This window comes from Procambarus clarkii, chromosome 40, assembly GCF_040958095.1.
Source record: "Procambarus clarkii isolate CNS0578487 chromosome 40, FALCON_Pclarkii_2.0, whole genome shotgun sequence".
Taxonomy (NCBI): domain Eukaryota; kingdom Metazoa; phylum Arthropoda; class Malacostraca; order Decapoda; family Cambaridae; genus Procambarus; species Procambarus clarkii.
The window spans coordinates 34786441-34805156 of NC_091189.1; the positions used below are offsets into that span (position 1 = coordinate 34786441).

General features: G+C 44.7%; 1 protein-coding gene across 1 annotated transcript in view; it reads left to right on the forward strand.

Moving 5' to 3' along the window:
- The first annotated feature begins 207 nt into the window (after positions 1 to 207).
- The window catches only part of LOC123751531 (uncharacterized), a 77097-nt gene continuing 58588 nt past the window's right edge, over positions 208 to 18716 (forward strand). The window contains exon 1 of the mRNA XM_069338956.1: positions 208 to 1196. Within this exon, the coding sequence (XP_069195057.1) occupies positions 1157 to 1196 (40 nt within the window). The 5' untranslated portion in view covers positions 208 to 1156. The remainder of the gene's footprint in view (positions 1197 to 18716) is intronic.

Consider the following 18716-nt stretch of genomic DNA (forward strand, 5'->3'; position numbering starts at 1 on the left):
GCGTAATATTTCGCTGTAAGGGCTAATTTGTGACAGATTGCGAAACAAAATGGCGTCCGGACGGACGGCGACACATACGGGACTTACTGGAGTGCGACGACACATGCCTCAAGCTCACACAACGAGAATTGTGAGTGGTGATGGCTCAGGTACTCAGCCAATCAGAGACGAGATTACTGTGACATCATCGGCGAGCACCGAGCTGGACCCAGGGAGCGAAGATTTATTCACTGTTCAGTCAGACTCAAGGCAGGGAGGTTGTGACCTTGTCTTTCTCGCTGAAATCCAACAGATTGGAATCATAGGTGTCGAGTTGAGCTCAGAGGATAGGCAACAAGACTCCGACCACACCTGAGACGCCTAGTGGGCCTTTTGGAGGAAGGTCGAAGGGACAGCTGAGAGTACTAGGAACTCTATAGCATGCCGGGTTCATTGAGATTTGTAAGTACCCTTATTTGGACCTAGATAAGTCAACGCGAATGGACTAACCGTCGAAGCCAGTGGCAGTCAAGACACAAGACGCTAATGGAAACTCGACCAAGGCTACGTTAAGAAAGTGTACCATTGTTTATCGCCTGTGAAGAGGTAAGTGAAATTTTAACTGCCACAGGACAGTTTGAACACAGGAGTGTTGAAACACTCCCTCCCTAAATGAAAGGGAGTGTTTCATTTAGTTTCGCCTGTGAAGAGTCTGTTGACATTAGTATATCGATATTAGCCAACCCAATGATGGCCAGTGAAGTTAGCGAGGAAAACAGAGACGGGTATTGTCGGCTTAAAGCAGTGAAAATAGTGAACTGGCTGTGACGGCGCTCAAAATCGAAAATTGAATCAACTGCTGAAGTCGGTCACTAATATTTTCATCCACGGTTGCGAATCAGTGCAGTAGGTATTGATCTAAAGCTGCCAGGAGAGTGTACATCTCGCCGAGCAACCGGGAAGATTCAATGTTGTGTCCAGCGTTGGACGTCCCCCAGAACGCGTCCCTCTAACTCTCCAAAATGGGCAGAGGCTCCGAGATTATCAGCAAAGAAAACAGTGGTGGATCGGCGCCACGTGTGTGATACCTAGTTAAGGAAGAGGAGGAGCGAGGATACGTGTGGTGCCAAGAATCAGCCGAGTATGTGGTGACGGAACTTGAGTGAGCTGGCGACACATGGGACCTTCAGGCCGCTCCCTGATATCACCTATTCTAGGTAGGTAATCAGCCCTCCTTTCACCTTTTTGACGATTAGGAGTTCCCAAGGAAACTTACACGAATTTTATTAATGTATAAATATGTATTCATGTGACAGGATGTATTGGGACTATATTTGTAAATAATTAGAGCAATTATATGTTCATGTGCTTGAGTGGTTATATATTTTAGTAACTAAGTAAAGCCTCAACTTTTTGTTGAATGATCAATATTATCACTGGACATTTCACAATCTTTAAGATTAATTTATGTTCTACAATTTTACTGGAACTTTACCTGTGTTAAAGATATGTCCTTTCAAATTCAGTAGAGTAACGTTAGTATTATTGAACGTCGAGAGCGGCCGTTGACTGTAAATTTGATTGTAGTTATCACACAAGTATTTATTTATTTTTGTACTTCTCTTGTCAGTTAATGTGTTTTTTATACATTTTAAACGCTGTATTATGTGAACCTGCATTACAGTTATGCTATGTCTTATATATGTGAAAGCTTGACGATAGAATATTAGCAACTAAGTACAAGAAGAAAAATTAAATGGAAATGGGGAACGTAGCCTCATATTCGAGAGGACTACTAAAGTGTGTGTCGAGTATTGGAGTCATTTCCTACGGTCCGCCCGCCCTCTGGGAACGGAGACTAGCCTAGTGAGTCCTCAGAGGTGTTGCCGGGTCTCTGTTTTGGGCTGGTGCACATTGGGGGTTAAGCTCCGAATTCTTCACGAGAGGAGTAGAGCCGGTCATGAGGATACTGTGGAGAGAGCAGTGACGGTGTCACCCGCGTAGCGTAAATAGACTCTGCCATTCTTTCCCCAAGACGCTACTTTGCGCTACATTGACCTGCTACTTTGCCCTACATTGACCTGCTACTTTGCGCTACTCTGACGTGCTACTGGCGCCCTATCCCTCCCACTCATCCAAGACACGTAGGAGGGGTAGGGCGCCATCCACGTGTTATTGCCTCCACTCAACCCTATCTGAAACAATCTTATATCAGTATCTCATGCTGACGTACACACTACAGGGCTGACAAATCTCCCTTTCTGACTACAAGGATGACATTGCTAACTTACCTTTCATAATACAAGGCTGATGGAGCTGACCTACCACTCGGGCTACGGGGTTGAGTGTGCAGACCTTCCTTTCAGGCTGACATACCTTTCTGACTACAGGACTGATAATGCTGACCTACCTTTCAGAAACAGACCACAGGTTATCTTGAGATGATTTCGGGGCTTAGCGTCCCTGTGGCCCGGTCATCGACAAGCCTCCTTTTCGTTACCCCCAGGAAGCAGCCCGTAGCAGCTGTCTAACTCCCAGGTACCTATTAACTGCTAGGTGAACAGATGCATCAGGGTGAAAGTAACTCTACCCCATCTGTTTCCGACTCCATGGGTGATCGAACCCGGAACCTTAGGACTACGAATCCGAAGCGCTGTCCACTCTCAGCTGTCAGGCCCCTATGCCAGGGCTGACAGTTCTGACATACCTTTCAGACCACAGTGCTGGCAGTGCTGACCTTCTTTTCAGACTACAGGACTGACAGTGGAAGACTTACCTTTCTGACTCTAGGGCTAAGAGTACTGACCTGCCTTTCTAGAACTAACGAACCATGTTCGATTTGGTTGGGTTAGACTGCGTTGGGTTGTTGGGTTAGACTGCGTTGGGTTGTTGGATTAGACTGCGTTGGGTTGTTGGGTTAGACTGCGTTGGGTTGTTGGGTTAGACTGCGTTGGGTTGTTGGGTTAGATTGCGTTGGGTTGTTGGGTTAGACTGCGTTGGGTTGTTGGGTTAGACTGCGTTGGGTTGTTGGGTTAGACTACGTTGGGTTGTTGGGTTAGACTGCATTGGGTTGTTGGGTTAGATTACGTTGGGTTGTTGGGTTAGACTACGTCGGGTTGTTGGGTTAGACTGCGTTGGGTTGTTGGGTTAGACTACGTTGGGTTGTTGGGTTAGACTGCGTTGGGTTGTTGGGTTAGACTGCGTTGGGTTGGTGGGCTGGTCCACACAATCAACCACAGAAGGTGATACGGTGCTTTTAAAATGCTAAGCTAACCTACATACGTAAATACATAAATATACAGATTTACGTATGTCCTACATAAAGTGTTCGATGTGTCTTTTACATAGTGTCATTAATGTACATTTACAAAGGTGAAATGTAATTCTGATCAGCTTCCACATATACTTTATACACATACATATACATACACACACATATACGTACATGAACATATATACATACATATATACACACACATGCATTCACATACATTTGTCTCCCTTACTCTGACAGGGTGAGATAGCTGATAAGAGAAACTAGTGTGCAATTAAGCTCTTAATCACTGAAGGCGATTAAGGTGCTTTTTACAAGCTCAGGTTATATAGTTACATCACATACATACATTGTATAATTTATATATTACATGGTCAATCTTGGGCACAAGTCCAATATATCAAGTGTTCCCGTACTCAAATAATAGTTACAGAGTTCAGTATACCTCAGCCCAGGAGGCCAAAGTCAGTCAATATGGGATATTATACAATATAATGTTCAAGGGAGTGCAAGTTTTCTCTTTCACCAAAATGACACATTGTGTACTCGACATTTGGGTTTTGAGAAAGCTGCCAGATACGTCTATATCCCAGGCGTATTCTGGCCACTATAACATCACATTGCCGGGTTCTTGTTCTATTAGTCCCATATGTGAATGTCTCCTCACGATATCTATCATAATATTTAATGCTACAACTTTCAGATGTTTGTGAATTTGTTAGGTCGGTGAGATTTTCATTAGATATTTTGTTTAAGTATTCTCTTTGTCACTGCTAATGAAACACCCATATCAACTTCTACCACTGGTTTTCTACAGGCTGTCTTTGCAAGCATATCAACAGTGTCATGCCTTGAGATGTCAACATGTGATGGTATCCATAGGAATTTAGTTTCAAATCTGTTTTCTTTAGCAGCTAAAACATTCATTCGAATATCACTGACTATTTTCTGGGTGTCACTACTATGTGCGTTCAATGCCAGGAGTGCACTCTGCGAATCACAGTATATAAGTCCAATGCCTTTGTCTTTTAAAAATTCAGTGGCAAGGTATATTGAGTGCAAGTAAATGTGTTGAAGTCTTATACTCCCTACCTTGTGCACCTTGCTGTTTATTCAGTCCGTCATCTTGACGTGCTACAACGTACAGAACAGGCAGTGCTAACCTAAGCAGGAACGTACGAAACGAAGCAACCTACCTAACCTAACCTACAAATGCATAGAAAACGTGGGTATTTGTGAGGCGCTTTGCTCAAATACAGCAAAGTACTATGCTGTCACTGCAACCCGTCCTCTTAAAAATAACGTCGTTTTTGGCTCGTATGCGCGATATGGCTAAATTTGGACGTAATTTGAAATGAAATCGACTCACAAAAGTGACGTACTGTTCCGTTTTCTGTTTGAGTCGTCCGGCTTACTCGGCAAGCTTAGAAAAGGATTCTTTCCATTAACGTTTTTCATTCCGTTTTGAAACTTTATGAGAATTTCCTGCCCACCTAGCCTATCAGAGGACCCTTAACTTACTGTTGTTGAAAAAATAATCCAAAATTTATATTCATTTTTTTTCATTTTCAAATTACGTCCATATTCGGCCATACAGGCAAACGCCCAAAAGCGACGTTCTTTTTAAGAGGACAGGTTGAGAAAGATCACAGTTCTTACGTAGATCTTGACAGCCTGTCAGTCACCACCAGTGCTCGGTGTTGGTCATTAGCTACGAGCTTCGATTCTTCACAACCAAAGGTCATTATGGTTATAAACAACTTCATAGTGCTTCGCAAGTCAGAAAGTGTTTAGTAAGTGTAAACAAAGCCGTCATGATTGAAGGATGTACAAGTTTCGTAAGTGCATGGGTAAATGCTTGATGCATCGTCAGCTGTTTCGTGCTGAAAATTTGTTTCTCAAGGGACCTGCTAATCTGCAATTTGCAATTCTCTGTTCTTGTTGTTGTTGTTAAAGATTCGCTACCTGGAACATAAAGTTCCGAGCAGCATGGGCTATGGTGAGCCCGTAGTTTTCTCTGTTCTTATAACGAGACAGTTAACCAATCAATCCTTTCCGCTAATACGTCTCATTTTGTACGTTATGGTCCTCAACGTTCAAATTACAAAGTGGAGTAAATTCTCATAAAGTTTCAAAACGTTAATGGAAAGAATCCTTTTCAAAGCTGGCAGAGTAAGCCGGACGACTCAAACAGAAAACGGAACAGTACGTCACTTTTGTGAGTCGATTTCATTTCAAATTACGTCCAAATTTGGCCATAGCGCGCATACGAGCCAAAAGTGACGTTATTTTTAAGAGGACGGGTTGGATCACGAAGCAAACTATTTACCGTTCCATGAGTGGATGACCCGAGGGGTGCCAAGAAGCCCGGCCATGTCCATTTGGTGCAGGTAATCTTTGTTGATATTTTCAATCTCCACCTTGTTGGAGGTGCAAGTGTGGGGGCAGGGTGTGGGGCAGGGTGTGGTGCAAGTGTGGGGCAGGGTGTGGTGCAAGTGTGGGGGCAGGGTGTGGTGCAAGTGTGGGGGCAGGGTGTGGTGCAAGTGTGGGGGCAGGGAGTGGTGCAAGTGTGGGGGCAGGGTGTGGTGCAAGTGTGGGGGCAGGGTGTGGTGCAAGTGTGGGGCAAGTGTGGGGCCGGGTGTGGTGCAAGTGTGGGGCAGGGTGTGGGGCAAGTGTAGGGCAGGGTGTGGTGCAAGTGTGGGGGAAGGGTGTGGTGCAAGTGTGGGGGCAGGGTGTGGTGCAAGTGTGGGGGTAGGGTGTGCTGCAAGTGTGGGGCAGGGTGTGGTGCAAGTGTGGGTCAGGGTGTGGTGCAAGTGTGGGTCAGGGTGTGGTGCAAGTGTGGGTCAGGGTGTGGTACAAGTGTGGGGCAGGGTGTGGTGCAAGTGTGGGGGCAGGGTGTGGTGCAAGTGTGGGGGCAGGGTGTGGTGCAAGTATGAGGCAGGGTGTGGTGCAAGTGTGGGGGCAGGGTGTGGTGCAAGTGTGGGGGCAGGGTGTGGTGCAAGTGTGGGGGCAGGGTTTGGTGCAAGTGTGGGGGTAGGGTGTGCTGCAAGTGTGGGGCAGGGTGTGCTGCAAGTGTGGGTCAGGGTGTGGTGCAAGTGTGGGTCAGGGTGTGGTGCAAGTGTGGGGCAGGGTGTGGTACAAGTGTGGGGCAGGGTGTGGTGCAAGTGTGGGGGCAGGGTGTGGTGCAAGTGTGGGGGCAGGGTGTGGTGCAAGTATGGGGCAGGGTGTGGGCAAGTGTGGGGCAGGGTGTGGTGCAAGTGTGGGGGCAGGGTGTGGTGCAAGTGTGGGGGCAGGGTTTGGTGCAAGTGTGGGGGTAGGGTGTGCTGCAAGTGTGGGGCAGGGTGTGCTGCAAGTGTGGGTCAGGGTGTGGTGCAAGTGTGGGTCAGGGTGTGGTGCAAGTGTGGGGCAGGGTGTGGTACAAGTGTGGGGCAGGGTGTGGTGCAAGTGTGGGGGCAGGGTGTGGTGCAAGTGTGGGGGCAGGGTGTGGTGCAAGTGTGGGGCAGGGTGTGGTGCAAGTGTGGGGCAGGGTGTGGTGCAAGTATGGGTCAGGGTGTGTCGCAAGTGTGGGTCAGGGTGTGTCGCAAGTGTGGGGGCAGGGTGTGTCGCAAGTGTGGGGCAGGGTGTGGTGCAAGTGTGGATGCAGGGTGTGGTGCAAGTGTGAGGGCAGGGTGTGGTGCAAGTGTGGGGGCAGGGTGTGGTGCAAGTGTAGGGGCAGGGTGTGGTGCAAGTGTGGGGACAGGATGTGGTGCAAGTGTGGGGGCAGGGTGTGGGGCAAGTGTGGGGCAGGGTGTGGGGCAAGTGTGGGGCAGGGTGTGGTGCTAGTGTGGGGCAGGGTGTGGTGCAAGTGTGGGGCAGGGTGTGGTGCAAGTGTGGGGCAGGGTGTGGTGCAAGTGTGGGGCAGGGTGTGGTGCTAGTGTGGAGCAGCGTGTGGTGCAAGTGTGGGGCAGGGTGTGGTGCAAGTGTGGGGCAAGTGTGGAGCAGCGTGTGTTGCAAGTGTGGGGCAGGGTGTGATGCAAGTGTGAGCCAGGGTGTGCTGCAAGTATGGGTCAGGGTGTGGTGCAAGTGTGGGTCAGGGTGTGGTGCAAGTGTGGGTCAGGGTGTGGTGCAAGTGTGGGGGCAGGGTGTGGTGCAAGTATGGGGCAGGGTGTGGTGCAAGTGTGGGGCAGGGTGTGGTGCAAGTGTGGGTCAGGGTGTGGTGCAAGTGTGGGGGCAGGGTGTGGTGCAAGTGTGGGCCAGGGTGTGGTGCAAGTGTGGGGCAGGGTGTGGTGCAGGGTGTGGGACACGTGTGGGGCAGGGTGTGGTGCAAGTGTGGGGCAGGGTGTGGTGCAAGTGTAGGGCAGGGTGTGGCGCAGGGTGTGGGACAAGTGTGGCGCAGGGTGTGGTGCAAGTGTGGGGGCAGGGTGTGGTGCAAGTGTGGGGCAGGGTGTGGTGCAAGTGTGGGGCAGGGTGTGGTGCAAGAGTGGGGCAGGGTGTGGTGCAGGGTGCGGGACAAGTGTGGGGCAGGGTGTGGTGCAAGTGTGGGGCAGGGTGTGGTGCAGGGTGTGGTGCCAGTGTGGGGCAGGGTGTGGTGCAGGGTGTGGGACAAGTGCGGGTCAGGGTGTGGTGCAAGGATAAACCGCGTCATCCGTCTATACTGTCAGAATAACTATCATTGTTTGCCAATAAATAAAGAAAGATTGAGCTTAGTAAACCATTAATAATCAATTGGAGCTAATAATTAACTTGTCTGTTCACTCTTGCAACATAATAATACTTAAATTCTTTTACTTGGAAAACAGTTCAGCTACTGGCCAAAAGTTCGAAAGTTAGAGGCCTAATATTAAGTGGTTAGAATGAAAGCGGTTTGGGGGGGGTGGTGGTTAGAGGGAGGGTGGATAGTGCCACCAATCCTCAGACTAAGTCCATTTTATCCAGCGTTCGACCCCAAAGATGCATTCATCAATTTTAACATGTTGTTCATTCAAAACATGAATTTTCTCAAATATAAGTTTATATTGTTATATAAACAATATAAACTTATATTTATATTGTATAACAGTGTATATTGCGCATATTTAGGCATTGGTTAGGTTAGGTGTTCAGGTTCTGTTGGCAATTATTTGTATTTGTAGTACGTGGGTGAAGCATTTACAGCGTTGAGGTTCGAACACAAGTTGTCAGTGAAGCAAAAGCCAAACCGGAAGCAAAAAAACAACACAGGGCAAAGTCCATTCCATGCACCCGCCAAACCCGCTTATTTATGAATGAAAAACACATTACACACGACTCACAACTGATGACGTCCGAACACTTCCGGGACAAGTGCTTCGCTGACGACTTTTGTTCGAACCACAACGCTGTAAATGCTTCACCTACGTACTACAAATACAAATAATTGCCAACAGAACCTGAACACCTAACTTAACCAATGCCTAAATATACATAATACACTAATATATAACAATATTAACTTATATTTGAAAAAAATCATGTTTTGAATTAACAGCATATTAAAATTTATGAACGCGTCTTTGGGGTCGACCGCTGGAGGGAATGGACTTGGCGTGGGTGAACAACCCGTCCTCACACTAGGCTGTTTAAAGCAACGGCCGTCCTCCCCAAACGCATTAATCAATTTTAACACACTGTGTATTAAAAATTGGTTTGTTCGCATATTTAAATTAATATTATTATACATAAAAATTATATGTATAGTTAGGCGTAAGTTAGATGTCTAGGTCGAATCCTGCTCATGGCTTCTAAATCATAATGTGATTTCACTGTACACACTCCGTGTACAGGGTTCACTCTCCCGCGGCAACTGTCTTAGCGTGCTGACCTAATTGTGATGACTCACACTTAGCGTAACTCTAATATGTTCACACTTGAGTGTGACAATAATAATTATAATGTGAGAAAGCTCCTGCCTTGAAGTTACAAGTCTCCTCCTTCATCTCTACCATGGCTGTATCTAGCAAGTCTAGTGAGGGTGGCCCGAATTGGGGAGTACGACTCGTTAACTAGGGTGGTTAGTGTGAGGGTAGTTAGTGAGACGGGTCGTTAATTGAAGGGTAGTTATAGCGATAAATTCTTGGCATTTAAATGAGTTACACGATAAACAGAAGACAACCACTATGTCATTACTTACTTTGAACTATCCTAATCAGTTTCCAGAGATCACTTTCATTCATCTAATTTTAAATGCTAAATGTTGTGATGTTCCTGAGAACTCAGGTGAGGGACTTTACTCACGTGAGTCCAATAACCAATAACAGTAACTTAACAACAGCACCTTGACTCATCAACCACACTGACCAAAAGTCACTTTCGCGCTCCCTGGCAGTAGGCTGGCATTGCCCCCCCCCCCCTTAAGTCATTCGAGTGGACCTACTGTGCGTCAATACTATAATGTTTATAATCTTTTCGGGCTGCTCAGCTTAATTTTCGAGGTATGTATTTAAATTTGGTATCAATGTGTTCGCGAGAGAATGCTCTAGAGGAATATATACATAAATTTTCACCAAACTCGACATGAGAACAACACCAAATAATAAACTATGGCGGTCGTTAGCCGTGAGCGTCAAATTGCGCATAAATGTTTACGATGTTTTTATGTTTGCCATCCCGATAATTGTTATTCGTCGTTTCTTTTTGTATCTTTGTGACCGCAATAAAATTCCCTACACAGACATATGAATATAAACAATAAATAATGGTCGCCCCACCCGCAAGAACATGGGAAGTTGGCATAGGGTTACCCACTTCAGCACGCCCAGCTGCACATGGGCTCAACCACAACTGAAAAGTTTATACTCACCTCATGTTTGTGACCCCTCATTTTCGATGTACGTGTTTTATTTTTGTATCACTGTGTAGCTAATGAAATGTTCTATAGGAACATATGCATAACATTTCACCAAAGCTAACATTGCGCTAGCACCAAATAAAGAACTGCGTCCTTTGTTACGCGTTCACGCTAAACTCCGCCCACATGTTTCTACTCTGTTTATGTTTATCAAGTAAAAACTTGTTGCATATAGTTTTGTTTGGTATCACTGTGATAGCAATATAATTGCCTACACAGACATATCCATAAAAGTTATACTACATGGGCGCGCCTCACCCCCAAACACGTCGAGGCCTCACCCTCACGAACACCCGTTTCCACACCTGCTACACCCAATACACCCGACAAACAAAAATATTTTTCCAATGGAAGTTTTTGTGCTACATTGTTCATTTTGGTATGAAAATACTCGCAATAAGATGCACTATGTAGACACACCAATCTAAGCAATAAGAACCGGAATATATATATAGAGGTACCCACAGCAAAGTAGGAAGAAGTAATAACTTCACAATGATGAATACAAAGTATGTACTTACCCACGATGTGATGATGGAAGGTCAATAAGTTGAGCATTTTGTTATCCACTGCTTCAGGAAAATGTCCCTGAAGTTGCTCAACAGATGTTCCGTAGGTGGAGTGGATGGTTGTAGAGGGGCTATTTTTTCGCCACCCAAAATACCCTCTTGCGGTGGTATTTTGTGTAGCATGGTGTGACACACAGAGCAACTCCACATGTCTTGCTCTGATACATAGTCTCTCCTTATTCCTGACTTGATGCAAACACGACACCGTCGACGTTTTGCAATTTTCACGATAGCATGGGTCAACTTCTTGTTCAGCCTATCCTCTGGCTCAACAATACGTGGTTTTTTCACTGCTGGAGGACGAGGTTCAGGTGTTTCCGTTTCAGGTTCTGTGTCAGATGAGGATGTGTCTTGTGCTTGGCGTGGAGGAGGAAATAAAGGACGCCTCACTCCAGATGGTCCCGATGTGGCCAAATCATCAGAAGGATCTTGGATATCCTCAGCATGTGGGATAGGGCTTTCAGTGGCAGGCCACTCATCCTGGTCTCACCTCAACAGGGACCATGTTGCTACCTCGTGAAACTGGAGTAGGGTCAATTTCTTCGCATCAGTTGTGTACATCTTGTACAACACATATGCATTGTGTACAGCCATTTGAAGGAAATAAAATGTAATCTTCTTGGTCCACTTATGTGATCTCCTGGTGAACCTGTAATATTTGACCATTTGGTCGAAGTGATCAACACCTTTCATGTTGGTGTTGTAGTCGCAAATGGCATTGGGTTTGTTCACAGTTACAATCTTTACTTATGTTGCTCCGTCACGTTTTCTCACTCTCTTCCTTCGTTGTACTTCTTGTGTGTCAGCATTGTGGCAGTTTGTGATCAATGACACCTCTCTCTTGTCTTTCCATAGGATGATAAAAGTATTGTCCTTTGCGCCTGAAAATGGTTTGATCAACTGGGAATTTACCTTTTGCTTGTTGTTGCAGAAGTTAGGGGGCGCCACGCTGCAATCTGATTGTTCCACAAGTGTACACACCATGTTCCCGTAGCAATTCTGTGAGATGGACAGAGTTATAGTAATTGTCCATATAGAGATGATAACCCTTGTGCAATAATGGCTGCATCAAGCACATCACTGTCTCCACTGTTGTCTTACCAACTCCGGCATACACCTCAAAGTCAATTATGTAGCCAGACCCTGCCTCAGCCAGCATGTACAACTTTACCCCATACTTATCTGGTTTATTTGGATTGTAAACTTTGAAGGATAAACGACCACGCCACGACATTGTTCCTTCATCCAAACTGAGTGCTTTATTGGGAATGTAGTATGTGCCAAATTTGGTGGTAATATCAGTAATCAGTGTGCGCAGTTTTACCATTCGGTCCTTATTGTTTGGGGGAATTGCAAGCTTGTTGTAAATATGGAAAAACTGGCTGATATGTTGGAATCGTTTTGAAGTCATGAAAATATTGAAGGTCCTCATATGCCACAACCGGCTTGTTTGCCAGAATTTTGCAGGTGTGGAGGGTAACAGGGGTGGCGGGAAGGTTGTAGTTGTGGGGGGGGGGGACAGGGGGGGGGGGGAAGTTGTAGGTGTGGGTGGGGGGAACAGGGGTGGGGGGAAGGTTGCAGGTGTGGGGGGTAACAGGGGTGTAGGGATGGTTGTAGGTGTGAGGAGGGGGGTAACAGGGATAGGAGGGAAGGTTGTAGGTGTGGGGAGGGAGTAACAGTGTTGGGAGGAAGGTTGTAGGTGTGGAGGGTAACAGGTGTGGGGGGGATGGTTGCAGGTGTGGAGGGTAACAGGGGTGAGGGGATGATTGCAGGTGTGGAGGGTAACAGGGGTGGGGGGATGGTTGCAGGTGTGGAGGGTAACAGGGGTGAGGGGACAGTTGCAGGTGTGGAGGGTAACAGGTGTGGGGGGATGGTTGCAGGTGTGGAGGGTAACAGGGGTGGGGGGGATGGTTGCAGGTGTGGAGGGTAACAGGGGTGGGGGGATGGTTGCAGGCGTGGAGGGTAACAGGGGTGGGGGGATGGTTGCAGGTGTGGAGGGTAACAGGGGTGGGAGGATGGTTGCAGGTGTGGAGGATAACAGGGGTGTTAGGATGGTTGCAGGTGTGGAGGGTAACAGGGGTGTTAGGATGGTTGCAGATGTGGAGGGTAACACGTGTGGAGGGATGGTTGCAGGTGTGGAGGGTAACGCGTGAGGAGGGATGGTTGCAGGTGTGGAGGGTAACGGGTGTGGTGGGATTCTTAAAGGTGTGTAGGGTAACGCGTGTGGAGGGATGGTTGCAGGTGTGGAGGGTAACGCGTGGAGGGATGGTTGCAGGTGTGGAGGGTAACGGGTGTGGAGGGATTCTTGCAGATGTGTAGGGTAACGCGTGTGGAGGGATGTTGCAGGTGTGGAGGGATCGTTGCAGGTGTGGAGGGTAATAGGTGCAACATTATACGTCCAGCGTTATCTACTACCACAGCTGCCATTCAACACCTGACACTGTTTCACCACCACCACAACCACTACCCTCAACTACCCCCCCCCCATGCTACTAACACCATCATTATCACCACAACTACTACTACTGCCACCACCTCCCCCCACACTACCATCACAACCACTATCATTACTACCACCACCACAACAAGCACCACCACCTTAAAAATCACCAAAATACCCACCCTTTGAACTACTATCACCCTAACACCGCACCCAATACCCCCTCTACTATAAACCCCCACCTACCCCAACTACCACCCCACTATGGCACGCCTTAACTCCACCCATCCACACACTACTCCTACAGCTTACACAACCAACCACCACACCGTTCTGTCCTTACTATACTACCACTACCACTTCATCCACCACCATCACCACCCAGCCGTCACCACCACTACCACCACCCAGCCATCACCACAACACCACCCAGCTATCACCACCAACTATCACCACTCAGCCATCATCACCACCGTCACCACCAAGCCATCACCACTATCACCACCCAGCCATCACCACCCAGCCATCACCACCCAACTATCACCACTCAGCCATCATCACCACCCAGCCATCACCACCCAGCCATCACCACCATCACCACCCCAGCCGTCACCACCCAGCTATCACCACCACCACCACTCCAGCCATCACCACCAGCAATACCCAGCCATCACCACCACCAATACCAAGCCATCACCACCCAGCTATCACCACCACCACCACTCCAGCCATCAGCACCATCAATACCCAGCCATCACCACCAACACTACCCAGCCATCACCACCAACACCACCCAGCCATCACCTCCCAGCCATCACCACCACTCCAGCCATCACCACCCAGCTATCACCACCACCACCACCCAGCTATCACCACCACCACCACTCCAGCCATCACCACCCAGCCATCACCACCATCAATACCCAGCCATCACCACCATCACCTCCCAGCCATCACCACCCAGCCATCACCACCCAGCCATCACCACCATCATCACCCAGCCATCACCACCACCATCACCACCCAGCCATCACCACCATCACCACTCCAGCCATCACCACCCAGCTATCACCACCATCATCGCCCAGCCATCACCACCATCATCACTCCAGCCATCACCACCGTCACCACCCAGCCATCACCACCCAGCCATCACCACCATCACCACCCAGCCATCACCATCATCACCACCCAGCCATCACCACCCTGCCATCACCACCATAGTAGTAGGGAAGACATGCCACAGAACATTTTTTTGTTGGGGGGAGGGAAATCCCCTGTGTGAGTCAAGGTTTTCAGGTTCCAAAATCCTCTGTGTGAGTCAAGGTTTTCAGGTTCCAAAATCCTCTGTGTGAGCCAGGGTTTTCAGGTTCCAAAATCCTCTGTGTGAGCCAGGGTTTTCAGGTAAATTTTGTCAGTCACAGATTTTAGAAGTTGTTAAAAGTTCTTATGATGAAAATAATTTCCGAGTCTTTAGAAGTTTGTTAAGAGTTCTTATGGGAGAAATTCAAATTCGTGTTTATGAGCCAGGGTTTTCAGGTAAATTTTGTCAGTGACAGATTTTAGAAGTTGTTAAAGTTCTTATAACGAAAATAATATACGAGTTTGTTAAGAGTTCTTATGATGAAAATAATGTCTTACGAGTTTTGTTAAGTTCTTATGGGATTCTTACTGAGAAACTAGTATATTGCTATATATCTGAATCATTTCACTGCCTTCCCCTCCCCCCTGCATCTCCTGCTCGTACATCACACCCCTCCCTCCCCCTTACCTCGCAATCTCTCGCTGCACCTGTGTTTACTTTTGACCGCCAGCCAGACGTCCCATGCAGGTCATCTCTTAATCTTATCTTATCTTCTCCATAATATCTGGACCGTCCCTCTCTCTCTCTTCCTATCTTTGTAAATAACCCATCAATTTCCCAGAAATATTTACCCTCTGTATTTCAGACATAGTAAATATGATGTAAACAATTATAAAACTCTAGGTCTTGTCCTCTGTCCAAGTTCACTCCTGTAAATTCATTACTATCAGTCCAAATCCCCCTGAGATTTAAACACCCAACTACATTTTCAGACATAGTAAATAAAAACCAGTTCAGTTATCAAGTTTCAACTCTTGTTCCCCAGCTTAGTTCATTTGTACAAGTTCTTTATTATCCAACTAAATCACCTGAGATTTAAGATCACCTTACTTCTAACGTTGTAAAATTAATCTGGACATTAGCCAAGCTCCATTTCCTCTGTCTTAGATCATCGAACATAAATATATCCGATCAACTCCCTCTCCAGCCTAACTCTTTATCAGAGTAGTCACATAACCCCAACCTGTGTAATTATCTTTCATCCCCAACGTATCCAAACCTTCAATAATCATCATACTGTATTTGCATATTTTCTCTATATTCAGCTGTGTTCTTCACATTTTTGTCCATGTTTTCTGTGTTCGCTCCATGTTCTACAAATGCTCACAGCATGCTCAGTTCAAATTTTTTCTACCATTTTCCCCGTATGTTCACTATGTTCTTTGTCATGTTTTCATGTACATCATATGTTCTCTGTATAACTTTAATACTCAGTATTCATATTCTCAATGTTCTTAGCTTGTTCTTCACATGTTCAGTGTTCATTCTTTGTATTCCCTATGTTCCTTATCATGTCTTCATATTCTCTATAAGTTCATATTCCCTGCATGTTCACTCTATTCATCAACTTTTTCTTACATGTTTTCTGTGTTCACCGTATGTTCACTGTGTTCATTCCCCTACTTAACCTCAATTTTTTTATGTTCTTTGTTTCTTTAAACCAATTTGTTTCTTCCATTCACTAACTAGTTCTTTGTCAAATAATATTATACTGCAATCCAGTTCCCTCAACAATTTTAGTCACCCAGTTTTTATTTGCAAAACTATGTCAAAGTAATTCTCGTAGTCAACTTAATAGTTCTACCAACCCTGTTCTTAAACAAATCTACACTTTATTCAGTTCCAAATTTACAGAGACAAACTTTTCTTGTAACGTTCCTTAACTAAAAATCTTTCGCCAATCAACTAAAACATAGTCACTTTCGTCATTTCTCAACTAAACTTATTATCCAATCAACCGAAAATAGTCAGGGTTAATCTCATTCAACACCGTTCTTAACTAAAACAACCTTTCTCTTAGCTAAAAATCGTCAAAGGAATCTTACCATCACTGTTCTTAACTAAAATAACCTTTCTCTTAGCAAAAATAGTCAAAGGAAACGTTTCCAATACTGTTCATAACTAACTTTATCCATCGTCAAGTAATTGAAATAGTCTTGTTCATCATTTCGTAACAGCCATTATGTTTTCGTCAAGTAAGAAAAAATAACCAAAGATATCTTTCATCGCTGTTCTTAACTGACATTATACTTTGGGGAGCACAAAAATAGTCTCCCTCATCATATTTTGTCTTTTTCCTTAACTAAAATTATTCATCAGTCAACTAAAAAAAATAGTTACTTCATCATGTTTCTCTGTCATTTTCTTAACTGAAATATCACTTCTCTCATCTAAAATAGTCATGTGTAGCCTCTTTCCAACACTGTTCTTAACTAAAGTAACCTTTCACTTTGCTAAAATATTCATATGTAACTTTTTTCAGCACTTTCGTAAACAATTATATGTCGTTAAGTAAGAAATATAGTCAAAGGTGCTCTTCGAGACAACAAAGACACACTCAGTGTCACCAAAGTTACTCTTCGAGAAATCAAAGACACTCTTCGAGACATCAAGGACTTACTCAAAGACAACAAAGTTGCACTCAAAGACATCCTTTGAGACATCAAAGACATCCTTTAAGACTTCAAGGGGAACTCTTCGAGATTTCAAAAGACACTCTCAAACACTCAAAAATTTACTCGCATCCTCAAAGTTATTCTCAGAGTCATCAAAAAGTTAATCTCAGTTATCAAAATGTTATTCTCTAAGTAACCTTTCGTTCATCAGAGAAACTTTCTAAGACATCTTCGTTCCTTAAAGTTAATCTCAGAGGCATAAAAGTTATTTTCAGAGCTATCAAATTATTCTCAATGTCATCAAAAAGGTATTTTCACGTACTCAAAGTTAATCTCGGCCATCAAAGTTGTTCTGTAAGATATCCTCAAGACATCAAAGTTACTCTTCAATACATGAAAGACACATTCAAAATACTACTCAGGTTCTCAGAAGTCATTCTCAAAGTCATCGAAGTTGTTCTGTAAGATATCTTCAAGACATCAAACTTACTCTTCAATACATCAAAGACCCATTCAAAATACTACTCAGGTTCTCAGAAGTCATTCTCAAAGTCACCAAAGGTATTCCAAGAGACGTTAAAATTAATCTCAGTCATCAAACTTGTTCTCAAAGTCATCAAAGATAATCTTAGAGTCGTCAAAGGTATTCTCAGATAAACTTTCCAAAACATCTTTGTTCATCAAACTTGTTCTCAAAGTCAACAAAGTTATTCCAAGAGACATCAAAGTTAATCTAAGACATCATCTTTTCATCAAAGTTATTTTTAGAGACATCTAAAGTTAATCTTGCTCATCAAAGTTGTTCTCTAAGACATAAAAGTTATTCTCAGAGTCATCAAAGTTGTTCTCTAAGACATCAATGTTGTTCTCTAAGACATCAAAGATGTTCTCTAAATCATAAAAGTTAATCTCTAAGTCACCTTCGTTCATTAGAGAAACATTCCAATCCATCTTCGTTGATCAAAGTTATTCTCAGAGTCATCAAAGTTATCTCTAATTCGCCTTCGTTCTCCAAAAAGTTGTTCTCTAAGACGCCTTCGTTCATCAAAGAAACTCTCCTTCTTCCATCATGTTATTCTTTAAGAGATCTTCAGTCATAAAATTTCTCTCCAAAATGTAACTAGTTCGGCTTTTCATACCAAACCTGCACTTCTGTTAAAATATATTTTCTTAGTCACTTTACCCTAAAACTATTCTCTGAATTACACTGTTCAAACCTATGTAACCTATCCTCTCCACCCAATGTTACTTAGTTAACGTAACGTTCCTAAACCTAACTTTACCTATCCTAACTTAACTTACCTTACCTTTACCTAACTTAACCTGCATAACCTAACTTTACCTATCCTAACATAACTTACTTTACCTTACCTATCTTACCTAACTTTACCTATCGTAACATAACTTACCTTACTTATCATACCTAACTTACCTAACCTAACTTATCCTGCTTAACCTAACTTACCTACATTTACCTAACATAACCTGCTTAACCTAACTTTACCTAACCTAACCTAACCTTACCTATCTTACCTAACCTAACCTGCTTAACCTAACCTTACCTATCTTACCTAACTTAATCTTACATTCCCAAACTGATGTATCCTAACTTATCTAGTCCAACCAGACATGATATAACTTACATAATTATTCCTGCTTGTCTTTTGTGTTTCGTCAATCATTGTCTCATATTCATTTACTCATTTCAAGGGTTAATTTCTCATATGGACATTTTTGCATTTCAAGTGTTATTCGTTTAAGATTGGGTGTTTAACCATTTCAAAGGATTTTTGTTATATATGGTAATTTAGTCGTTTCAAGGGCTATTTTCTCAAATGGTCATTTTTGCAG